The sequence below is a fragment of the Crinia signifera genome, chromosome 7, assembly GCF_055691185.1.
Source record: "Crinia signifera chromosome 7, ASM5569118v1, whole genome shotgun sequence".
Taxonomy (NCBI): domain Eukaryota; kingdom Metazoa; phylum Chordata; class Amphibia; order Anura; family Myobatrachidae; genus Crinia; species Crinia signifera.
This window is the reverse complement of record NC_139223.1, coordinates 26,336,425-26,348,463: the sequence shown is the minus strand read 5'-3', so window position 1 is coordinate 26,348,463 and position 12,039 is coordinate 26,336,425. Positions and strand designations below refer to the sequence as shown.

The following is a 12,039-nucleotide window of genomic DNA, read 5'->3' as shown; positions in this document are numbered from 1 at the left end:
TATACTGGGCAGGAGGGCTGACAGGGTGCACAGGTGTTCCCCATACACACACTCACCCCACACAGGCTCCCAAGCCGTCAGGTAAGCAGGACCTTTGTCACAGGAGAGTTATGGGGTGTATTTACTAAGCCTTGGACAGCGATAAAATACCAGTCCCTGTCATTTTTCAAGTTTGTAGTGTGGCAATTAGGAGCTGATTGGCTGGTAGGTTATCTTCATCCCAGGTTAAAGCTGGGTACACGTATCTGCAGATATATTGGGCAGTGTCCTCCATACACTGCCCAATGCATCATGATTGACATCAAAACTGGGCGGGTACATGCATAGTGAGCTGTCAATCACCAGCAACTCCTGTAGCATACAGAAGGACGCGCCGATATAGCAGGCATCGGATGAGTTGCACAGGCAGCGCAGTATAGCTGAACGACGACGTTCACATTTATATCAATGGTACACACTAGGGATGCCCATCAACCATGGAGGATTCAAAAGCATCGATGGTCTATGGCCAATGTCAAATAGTTTTGACATTGATGGGGAGAACCAGACTGTTTCCCACCATCGATGTCACAGCATCAATAAAATAGATGACCATCGATAGTTTGAAACATCAATGGTCATTTATTACATGTTATGCTACCATTTGTAATTTCACCTTGTGGAATTGTTGTCTTCACCACATCGGTGGCACAATGGCAATCCCTATGTGCACACTGGCCATGTCTGTCAATATATCAGTCATGCCCCTTTCAGACCACACAAAAAAAACCCCCGGTATTTTGCAGATTTTTAACAGTTTTAAAACGGTAATGTGTGCGGTCTGAACTTGGGCAGTACAGACAGGGAATGATTGCGCTGGGGGCAGGGGATCCCTGCAGTGTATGTTAGATCCGTGTCGGGGTCCCTAAAGCAGATGGGAACTGCACATTGCGCTGCATTGGATTAACCTCAAGGAGCTTCAGGATAAAGTTCAATTGCCAAGACTATCGGCTTACATCCTACCTGCCAGAGAAACGCCTAAGCTTAGCTGTGCCATCTAAGATCAGTATCCATACTTCTAGTACAGTGGTTTCAAACCCTAGTCCTCAATCACTCCTAAAAGTGCCCATACACGCTATGATGTGCGGGTGTTATGTGCTGCACATACTTTTTGCACTAGGTTCCGATCGCATTGCACGCGATGGGGACCAAAACACATGCAATTATCTCAGTGTACGGGCACCATAACAGTTCAGTTTTTCCAAATCACTCTACCGTTGCGCTGTGTATCACCGACTGTCACATTTTAAAATGTACAGGTGATCTGGAAACCCTGGACTGTTAGGGTACTCAAGGACCAGAGTTAGGAGCCATTGTTCTAGTAACCTGCGGCATCACTGACTTACTGTACATTGTGAGTGTATTTAATCAGAGGTGAAGCTGTACCTGTGACTTTCTTCCAGTATCTATCAAAGACCCCCGTCATCATGAAGCTCTATAACAGGGGAAGCCAACTCCAGTCCTCGAGAGCTACCAACAGTTCACGTTTTCTAAATCACCTAGCTGGGGCACCGGTGCACTCATTAATCACCGACACAAGTAATCCACAGGTGGAGCTACTTACTTCACTTGTGATTCTGTGAGGAGACCTGGAAAACGTTAACTGTTGGTAGCTCTCGAGGACTGGAGTCTGCTACCCCTGGTCTATAGTTCTGAGCACCCTCAGAGCGATTGGTGCAGGGGGCAGCACATATAAACATACATGTGACACACACACACACACACACTTTAATTGTCACTGGGTTATTCTTATCTGAGTTTAAGCATTAATTCCTTCTAACCATATACCCAACTGCAATGTTGTATGAAAGCATTAATACAGCACACACAAACACATACAATAAGTGTAGGAGCACGGGTCTCATTACGCACAAGGATTATGGGTAATGAGCATAATGCTCCTCTATTATATAGGCACAGTTATCTTACCCAAGGCTACTGGATATGCCAGGGATAATTTTCAGTCTGTGCCAGATGTACACCATGTAGACACAGACAGCAAGTAGATAAACCAGATTTTATTGACATTATCACAGTACAGTTCCACCACGTGCAGTGATTACTGCAGACCCCCATCCTGGCAAACTGTCCACAAGCTCCTGGAGAGCACCAGGCGGTACGCCACCACCTCCATGCTTTACTGTAGTTAGCGTACACTGGTATCAGACGTTCACCTGGCAAATCTACCCATCCGATCTGGGCCACTGACAACACTCACCGCCATTGTTACACTGCCCAGATTGACACCGTGGTGCCGGATTCCGACTTCGGTATACTGACCGTCAGAATCCTGACCATCATACCACACCAGGTAAGCTCTGGGCTGCATGCTTTGTGATCAGAGGTTTAGGAGGAGCTGCTCGCCCATATTATCCAAGTGCAAGGGCCATTTGGAACTCTTGTGCATTGGGATGTGAAGCACAACCCCTGTTCTGTGCAGTTCCCTCAAGTCCCTGGGCTGCAGTTTTGCAGGTCTTCCAGGCAAGACGCATTCCTGCCATGACCAGTCTTCTTCCACTCATTAACAGAATACACAGTGGATTTAGGCTCCAATATCTCCTTCTGACCAGCCATTTCCTTAGCAAATGATCTAGTCCACGCTCTCTGCCCTAATATACCTTCACAGTCTGCTGTAGGAGCCTCCACTTCTCTTGTGTGGGGGTGTCCAGTTTCTTGTCTACAGTAGAGAAAAATAATAAGATACACAGGGACAGTCAGGTAAGTGAATCCAAACCGCAAAGGCAGAGCAGTTCTAGCCCTTTACAATGCCACAAAAACCCAGGGTTTTCCCTTCTGGGTCAGCGGTGGTGTAAAAGGGGTTAACCTGTGTCCCTTTATGCGGGACTTCTACCCAGGGTAGAACAGAGGCAGGACCTTGGCAATGTAAACTCGTATGCCGTCATCTGACCCTGTAAGTTGGACAGGGGGGCACACAGTCTCCACTGCTGTACTGTGCAGACAGCAGCGGAGGCGGGGAGGAGGTGAATATGTGCGGCATCCCTTCACCTCAGACGGGGGCTGCAGGGGGGGGGGGGGGCACAAAGCTTACTTTGGGTAGACACTGTGCAAGCACAGGCATCAGTAAGGGGACAAGAGACCAGGCATAGACATTTGAACCCTACCATCAAATGAGGACTTAAGTATCCGCCATCAAATCTTTTGATGCAAGGTAACAGATCATTGCATCAAAAGAATGAATGATCGGAGAAAAAAAACCCCATATGACTTGCACATGTGCAAAAAATAATAATTGAAAAACATTTTTGCGCACACAAACATCTGCAGTGTGGATGGCCGGGGCTGGAAATGGGGACTACTACCACCAGAACAAATACATTGATGGTAAAGAATCACCACCATTCAATGTCCATCCCTATAATGGACCCAGTTGGGCCACCAGCCCAAGTTTGTGATGACCATCGGTGCAGTAGTCATCAACGGTTGCCATCAATGGCAATAGTGTAACCAGCCATCAATGGTAACAGATGACCATCAATGGTTTTTCTCATCAAAAGCATAATTTTCTTTGACTGACTCAAGGGCCAATGGGAACCAGGGGGTAGGGGCAGAGCTCTGCTAACTATTCAGTCCTGCAGTGCCATCGATTGCAATACAATGCTACTAAAATCGGCCAGAAACCATGATCCCGACAGTCATTAGCCCGATGTCAGGATCCCGACTGGCCGGACTCATACAGCATGGCAATCGGAACAAAGCCCTTTGCGGGCTCACTGAGCTCGCCACGCTGTGGGCATGGTGGCTCGCTACACTCGCCACCTATTCTATTCTCCCTCTATTGGGGTCGTGGACCCCCATGAGGGAGAATAGCCGGTGGCCGTCTGGAACCCGTCTGTCGATGTTTAAACAGTCGGGATCCCGACGTCGGGTAAATGACTGTCGGGACCCCTTCCGGCACACCTGTGTAGAAGAGCCCATGCAGGACAGGTATACAGGAAGCCCCAGCATAGCAGACAGTCACTACAGAGGCCAGACAAGAACAACACCGGTCAATGGTCCGCAATGTAAAAGGGTGATGTAAGTATACCCTACCGTAGCCCAAGTACACACCCGGCCACCCACCGTGCTACCGGCGACACACGACTACTCACCCCAACCAGGCCACGAGGAGACGACAAACGAGAAGGACGGGGGAGGCGGCTGCAGAGCATTATAAGGGAGGGGAGGCCCCGGAACGCGCATACCGCACTCGCCCCGCCTGCACCACTCTGCATCCATGTTCCCGGGCACTGCTCTCGCGATAGCTGGCCCCGTATATAAGCGTCGCTCCTGCCCGTATCCGGTCTCTGATCACCAGTGAGTGTGAACACGTAAGTGTCGTGGTGTTGAGAGGGGGGAATCCGCCGACATCCGCGATGGTGGACCGGCCTGGAGGGTGCTAGTTGGGTTCATCTGTGCGGCTGGTGCCCCTGGGAGTCCTTACTGTCAGTATTTGTGACGCCTGTCCCCGGGTGTGATGTGCGGCCCATCTGCTGCTCCGGGGCCCGGGTTTCCTGTCTAGCCGCTGCCCCGTCCTTCTCTATGGTTTCTTGCTGCAGCTAGACCCTGAGCTATCCCAGTTATGGGGCAGACTGGGCGGTGGGCATTATATCTACGGATGAGCTGTGCGAGGGCACTTGAGGAGGGTTGTTCAAGGCTTGTATAGCTGTGGCCCCCATGGTGCATAACTGGGGTCCCGGGGGGGGGGGGGGGGGGTGGAGGGCTTGTAAAGTTGGGGCATATAGCTGTGGAGCCCTGGGGATGTATGCGATATTGAGGTGTAATTTCCTAATGTTCCTCTTTCCTTTCAGCAAATGGCGGACGACGCCGGTGGAAATCGTGGAGGCTTTCGTGGGGGGTTTGGCAGTGGTGGCCGAGGCCGTGGACGCGGCAGAGGCAGGGGTCGTGGAAGAGGTCGCGGTGCCAGAGGGAAGGCCGATGATAAAGAAGTGAGTGTCTGTTGTGGTCTGCTGTGTTACACCAGTGCGCATACTTGCCTACCTGACCCTCTCCATGCTGGAGAAAATGTTCTGTTTCTGGACTTCCCTGGTAATGTAGGATTGCCATCACCTGTGGTAATTGATAAGAAAGGTGTCACCACAGGTGATGGCAATCATACATTACCAGGGAAGTCCAGGAACAGATCATTTTCTCCCTCATGGCGAGGGTTGGGTAGGCAAGTATGTCAGTGCTGACATATCGGTGCTGCCAATGTGGTAATGCTTGTATTGCTAATTCTTCAAACCTGTGCGGTCATATGTTCTTATGCTTGTATGGTGTTGTAATGGCCCTGCCATGTTGTATACCGTTACTTAGTGCTAGTTATGTTCCCTATAATATTTGGCTTTCCCTCCTATGGGTGACCGTCGCCACTGATCTCTAGTATAAGCAAGCACAGCATAATAGGACCTACACACATGCTGATATTAAGGCATTTTCTAAGGGACTTTGCTTAGTTTGGTAAAGTTGCTTAGAAAATGCCCTACATCGGTGTGTAGGGGCTGTAGCGACAGCAATGCACATCCCTGCACATTGCTGTTACTGGCCGAGGGTGATGGAGTGTCCATTAATCTCGCTGGTCGCTAGAGATCTCCACCGGTGCACAGCAGTGCCCGACATAGCATAGCTAGGTCGCTCTACCTACATCGCTATGTGTGGGGCCTATAATATGTATGTATATAAAATGCATTGCAGCGCTCTAATTCCACTGAACTTCTGTCACACAGTGGGTTCCAGTCACCAAGCTTGGCCGCCTGGTCAAAGACATGAAGATCAAGTCTCTGGAGGAGATCTATCTCTTCTCCCTGCCCATCAAGGTAAGTGTCTCCGGACGGGCCATTTTAGGTTCAGTTTATGTAGCGCATTAAATTCCGTTGCGCTCTACAATTGTAGACTGAAAGAACAAACTTGGTAAAAGTAGACCTGTAGGTTGAAGGGCCCTGCTGCATGCTTACAATCTATAGCAGTGTTCTGGCGCTTGGTTAATGTGACCTAGCAGTGCCCATAGGAACATAAGAGCTCTTTGCAATGCTACTCTGGTGTTGCGGCCTCCAGTCTAGGCATCTGAATGTAGACCAATCATGGTGGGATGTACAAGTAGATACAGTAGAGACCTGCGCTAATTCTTGGATGTGATAGATGTACATTCAGTGTTATGTTGATTTAAAGATGTAAAGGACACACTCCTATGTTAAACTAATGTAACTTATTGGCCATAGTACCAATACAAAATAATTACCTGAATCCGGTCCCAATGTAACATAGTTGAGGTTGACAGACGTATATGTATGAAGTTTAACTTTTGCAGGTCTCACTAAAGTGTATGGTCTAGCTGTGATTAAGGATGGCGGACTATCTGTGGAGTCACCATCGCTGGTTGCCATCTCTGTTGGTACGGCAACCAGCCATACGTAGTAACAAACTGATAGATGACCTAGTTGTACCTATTGATCCACTTCCTTTAATTGGCTAGCTCGTAGGCCAATCATAATGTGGGGGTGGGGCTATACTCCATATCAGCACCTTAAAAGCAAACACAACCTGTTTTGGTGTGGCATCGATGGAGGGGAAACATCTGGTTTTGATATTGGCCATAAACCATCGATATTTACAATCATCGATGGTCATCCCTAGCTGTGATGCCCCCTGTAATCTACCTATTGTAGCTTCAGGCTAAATACAGATTAAGGTTTGGAGCCCTGGATGTATTTTTCCAGTAAATGTGTCCATTATTTTAATTGTATTTAATGTGTCTGCCCATACCTCCTCTGGGTGAGTGCCATAACTTATATATTTGTACATGTCCAGCATGTATTGAGGTATTTGTGTATTTACAGGGACAGAACTTTGTCACGCGTTCTGTCAATGCGTGCGATAGTAGGGATGGCCTTTGTTGCCATCGATGGCCATTCTGCAACAGGCCATCGATAATGCTAAACTATGCAATGGATGACCATCGATATTTTTACATATTGATGGTCATCCATTGTGTGATTGGCCTGTGGGCCAATCAAAACACGGGGGCGGTGCTATGCTCCGTGTCCCGGCTCTTTGGGGGAAAACAGCAAAACATCGTTTTGTTCCATCGATGGAGGGAAACAATCTGGTTCTCCCCCATCGATGGCAAAAGTATTCAACATCGGCTATGAACCATCGATTTCGAATAGTCGATGGCCATCCCTATGCGATAGCTGATCAAGCCCTGCAGTGTATATTCACTAGGGTGATTCTGTTACATCGCACCCAGTTTTAATTTCCCAATTAAAGTGTGGTAAATCTGGTTACCAATGTGTGATGTGAAGGACAGGAAGATAAGTACATTAAGTTGCTTTTTAGTACATCTAAACCAATATATTAGAGCTAATAAAATGTCTGTCTCCATTAATGAGCAATAACTGCTAATTGGATACCGCATTAATGACTGTTGGCCGAAAATGGCCGGCAATTGGGCAAATATATGGGGTCAGGGAGAAGACCCCAATCCTGCTAGTGAGGGGGGTCCCTGCAGCTGCTTATTGGGGATTTTCACACATGAAGCATAATGCCCCATAACAGCAGGCATTGGTGCAATTTGCAATGCCTGCCCTTGGGTAACTTTAAAATGTGATAAGGGGGTGTGGTTATGCCCATTAATCGCTGTACTAAGCAGGTGTGTGTATGCACTTGCTGCTGCTGATCTCTGTAGTGTGTATGCACTTGCTGCTGCTGATCTCTGTAGTGTGTATGCACTTGCTGCCGCTGATCTCTGTAGTGTGTATGCACTTGCTGCCGCTGATCTCTGTAGTGTGTATGCACTTGCTGTTGCTGCCGCTGATCTCTGTAGTGTGTATGCACTTGCTGCCGCTGATCTCTGTAGTGTGTATGCACTTGCTGTTGCTGCCGCTGATCTCTGTAGTGTGCTTGCTGTTGCTGATCTCTGTAGTGTGTGCTTGCTGTTGCTGCCGCTGATCTCTGTAGTGTGTATGCACTTGCTGCCGCTGATCTCTGTAGTGTGTATGCACTTGCTGTTGCTGGCACCCCGCTGCTGCTGATCTCTGTAGTGTGTATGCACTTGCTGTTGCTGCCGCTGATCTCTGTAGTGTGTGCTTGCTGTTGCTGATCTCTGTAGTGTGTGCTTGCTGTTGCTGCTGCTGATCTCTGTAGTGTGTATGCACTTGCTGTTGCTGGCACCACGCTGCTGCTGATCTCTGTATTGTGTACCCAGCTTATATGGGTAGCTATATATTTAATACTGGGCTATTGTATTGTAGGAGTCTGAGATCATCGACTTCTTCCTGGGCTCCACCCTAAAGGACGAAGTCCTGAAGATCATGCCGGTGCAGAAGCAGACCCGTGCTGGACAGCGAACCAGGTTCAAGGTGTGTATGGCATCGCCAGCGTCTATTCTCCTCCTGCTGCGGATGTTACAGGGATCTGATTTCTTTCTTTCTGATCCTGTAGGCTTTTGTGGCTATTGGAGACTACAATGGACATGTAGGTCTTGGTGTGAAGTGCTCCAAAGAGGTTGCCACTGCTATCCGCGGGGCAATTATCTTGGCTAAGCTCTCCATCGTACCTGTTCGTAGAGGCTACTGGGGTAACAAGATCGGCAAGCCCCACACAGTGCCTTGCAAGGTAGGTGCTTTACATAATCAAAGGGACCATGAGGAAAGATCTGTCCTGTAGGGTGTATCAGTATTAATAGCACAGTCCTAGGCACAAGGGTTATGATCTAGAACTGGGGTCTGAAGGAAATGTATTTATATTGATGGCATAATTGCTCATTTCTTGCGTAGTCTCTCAGCTCTGATCATTACATGTGTGAAGTGGTGTAATTGTCGTTACAAGAGAGGCATAGTAACGAGCCCCTTAATGCACGGCAAGCTGGCCTCTGCAAATGGTCTTCTTGTTCCTGTCTGAGGCTCCACATACAGACCAAGGCCTTAGTTGCTGGAAGTGCACTATTGCAGTTTTCCTTAGTGCGCTTCAGTTATTTGGCCTCTAGGTGGCAGTGTTCCTATTAGTGGGGATTTTGTTGCTATAGTCTGTTACATGGGTGTAAGTACTGAGCAGTGTAACTAGATCATTATAGCCTAAAATGTGAAATAAAACTTTGTAACTGGGGGTAACTTTTTTTTTTTAAAGGTAACTGGTCGTTGTGGTTCTGTACTGGTGCGTCTCATCCCGGCCCCCAGAGGTACTGGTATCGTGTCTGCTCCAGTCCCCAAGAAGCTGCTGATGATGGCTGGTATTGATGATTGCTACACATCAGCCAGAGGTTGCACAGCTACCCTGGGTAACTTTGGTAAGTGCTCTCAGAATACATGGCAGCAGATTGTACTTGCAGATGACTTTACCAAAGACGGGGACTTGATCTCGTCCTTGATCTATGCCAGTGCTTTTCAACCACTGCCATGGTACTAGTGGGCCTTCAGCTGTTCTCAAGTGTGCCACTAGAGCTGGAGGTGCTAACACTGGTTTACATCCACCACCAGTTCAACTATACTCTGGTCTCGTTTTCATGTGCTTTATTTTTTTCCTGTGGGGGACCAGTGTGATGGTGGTCCTGGGCAAATTTTGAAATCTTGTTCTGCAAGTTGAAAATCACTGATGTAGGTGTTATGTGACTACTAAAGGATGTGATTGTGTACGGCAATGACATGGATCAGTCAGTCGAAGCTGGTGTCTGTCCAATGTTCTATAGAGGAAACCGGCAACCAATTAAACGTTCTGGGTGTAAAGATGTCCCATCCATTGTTAGTGACCATAACGTGTAACATTGCAGTCTCCCTGCTCTGCTCAGCCACACTTCTCCTCTATGGTGTGGCTGTCGTTATAAGGGAGGAAAAGCAACGGAGCTACATAAATGCACGGCAGAGCAGCATCACAGTGGCTGCGCTGTTCCTGAATGAGGCTCTATAATGTGGTGTTATAATAATCCTGCAGCATGTGGGGTGTAAGCGGTGACATAACTGGCTGCTTTACTTCTGCAGCTAAAGCCACATTTGATGCCATCTCCAAGACCTACAGCTATCTGACTCCTGACCTCTGGAAGGAAACCGTGTTCACCAAGGCGCCATACCAGGTAGGATACAGTCCCTCCCAGTGCTGCTATCGGTCTCTGCCTTGTTCATGTACTAATAATCCACCTCTCTCCTCTCCGCAGGAGTACACGGACCATTTGGCAAAGACTCACACCAGGGTGTCCATGCAGAGGACCCAGGCTGCCGCTGTTCCTGCCACCTCCTAAGTTTTGTCATCGGAAAATTAAAGAATAGATTCAACTTTATTTATTGTGGGCTTTATCTCTTCTTGTAAGATTTATAGTAGCTGAATGTTGAGTGGCCACAAAGCTCCCAGATGCGTACATGTACTAGTTCTGCTTGTAGTGTGGGGTGTGCTTGTTCACTTGGGTTCTACACTTCCCTCCGGCGTCCCTGTGCGGTTGTGAGTGATAGAATTTGGCAGATAAGCACACGACCCGTCCAGTCCGCCTGTTTGGATTAGGGTTGGGTATTTTCCTTTGTTGCTACATGCAAAGTTTTATGTTGCTGTATGAAACCTATGAAGGTGGGAAGAGGCTGGATTTGCTGGAGCAGGTGTGGAAATCTTTTTGGATGGGGGTAGTATTTAGTAACTAAAACTAGAGCGGTTTCTGATGTAGGAGATGAATAGAAATGGAAGCCACATATGTCTGCTAAAACAAATGGCACATTCTGCTGAAGTGGCAATCTGTATACGCTGTATGAGGTCCCCCTGACATTCTTAAGCCCTGTACACAGCCATTATTGCTGGCTGAATGGTTGCTGAGCAACCATATCACTAGTTTCTTTTGATACTGCTAGAAGCACGTGCTCACAGCCAGCCCTTAAGGGTTGCTGCTCAAAATGCACTGCACCAGCTGTTTCTAGTCAAAATGAGGTAGAGACCTAGACATACATTCAATGTCAAAATGCTGTCCTGCTGAAAAGCTGGCAGTTCAACTAGAATAGGTCAGAAGGGATTCCAACCTATTCAATGCTAGCTGTTCTTGGTAGGTCAGCAGGTTCTGACCTGCAGGAAACTAGGTGGATTGGAATAGCTGCGAATTAACCTGCTTTTGATGGAACCTCAACCAAAGCCGAAAGGTTTTGGACACATCTCACATGAACAGATCCCTGCTTGAAGCAGGGAGGATGGTGCTGGGTGAGTAGCAGCTTGGACTACTGTCGTCCTGTCAGCTGCCTCCCACAGCTGCGCAGGTTACCTGGTCCCTGCGCTAGTTGGGTGAGCATCAATGTTAGATCCATTATGTCAAAAGAATTTCAGCATGGATCAGCTATCAATTGACGAGAGAATTGCTGCGCAACCAAATTGCACCCCTTTTACTGCTGGCTGTAGGCTTTACCAGCGACCAGAGGAGAATTTAGCTCTAGGGATGTTCAATAGCACCTTGGCTTTGTGGGGTATAACACCATAATAATGGCCTTATTGTAGAGTTACAGGTTCTAGCAAGCCATGTGGTGATTGATGGCTACCAGGGTATGCTGGTACTTATAAAACTGAGCTAGAATTCCCTGGCATCGGAATCTGTCACCTGTACAAATAGTCTGGCACAGCAATTCATTCCATGATCGGAAAAACTACATGGCGGACTATAAACTTCCCAGCAGGGCCCTGCAAGACAGGCTTGGACCGGGTCGCATCTATTAAGTCAGTAGCTTTGTTTTGATTGGTTAGACTGAACGAAGTCTCTGATAGGTAAGATGACTCCTGGGCATTGTTCTCTCTAAGCTGTGCGCGCGCACACAACTCGACGAGTGTGTGCACAGACATTACAACAGAGCGCACAAAGCAGCAGTGGTCCCTTTTTGCAGTTGTGGACTCAATTAATGTGTGTTTCACACATTAACTACATTGTGTGGTGTTTTGAATGTTTAATATCATTTTGAAGTAAAGTTAAAACAAATGTTGAACGTCATTTTCCAGTTATATATAAGTGATGCACAATTTTTTTTATTTCCTTCCAAAGTTGCACAGCCAAAA

General features: G+C 47.7%; 1 protein-coding gene, 1 long non-coding RNA gene and 2 other non-coding genes across 4 annotated transcripts; 2 read left to right on the top strand and 2 right to left on the bottom strand.

The window, feature by feature from the left end:
- Nucleotides 1-1,881: 1,881 nt before the first annotated feature.
- On the bottom strand, nucleotides 1,882-2,008 carry LOC146025503 (small nucleolar RNA ACA64). Its single transcript, XR_014454165.1, has one exon. It is a non-coding gene; the product is annotated as a small nucleolar RNA ACA64 (small nucleolar RNA).
- A 34-nt stretch (nucleotides 2,009-2,042) lies between these two features.
- On the bottom strand, nucleotides 2,043-4,639 carry LOC146019932 (uncharacterized). The gene is made up of 2 exons (XR_014450698.1): nucleotides 4,149-4,639; nucleotides 2,043-2,716 (listed from the first exon to the last, which is right to left on the bottom strand). It is a non-coding gene; the product is annotated as an uncharacterized LOC146019932 (long non-coding RNA).
- RPS2 (ribosomal protein S2) lies at nucleotides 4,222-10,303 on the top strand. Its single transcript, XM_083152603.1, has 8 exons — nucleotides 4,222-4,367; nucleotides 4,848-4,985; nucleotides 5,763-5,852; nucleotides 8,286-8,393; nucleotides 8,476-8,649; nucleotides 9,160-9,319; nucleotides 10,008-10,099; nucleotides 10,181-10,303. The coding sequence occupies exons 2-8, from the start codon at nucleotides 4,851-4,853 to the stop codon at nucleotides 10,262-10,264; spliced, it is 843 nt and encodes a 280-aa protein (XP_083008729.1). The 5' UTR covers nucleotides 4,222-4,367; nucleotides 4,848-4,850; the 3' UTR covers nucleotides 10,265-10,303.
- Nucleotides 9,798-9,938, top strand: LOC146025485 (small nucleolar RNA SNORA64/SNORA10 family). The gene has a single exon (XR_014454148.1). It is a non-coding gene; the product is annotated as a small nucleolar RNA SNORA64/SNORA10 family (small nucleolar RNA).
- Nucleotides 10,304-12,039: the final 1,736 nt, after the last annotated feature.

Excerpts from the sequence above, each read along its gene's own strand:
- RPS2 (XM_083152603.1), top strand. The coding sequence starts at position 4,851 with ATGGCGGACGACGCCGGTGGAAATCGTGGAGGCTTTCGTGGGGGGTTT. Across the intron at positions 9,320-10,007 it reads AGCTACCCTGGGTAACTTTG|CTAAAGCCACATTTGATGCC; the intron begins GTAAGTGCTCTC and ends TTACTTCTGCAG. Across the intron at positions 10,100-10,180 it reads TCACCAAGGCGCCATACCAG|GAGTACACGGACCATTTGGC; the intron begins GTAGGATACAGT and ends TCCTCTCCGCAG.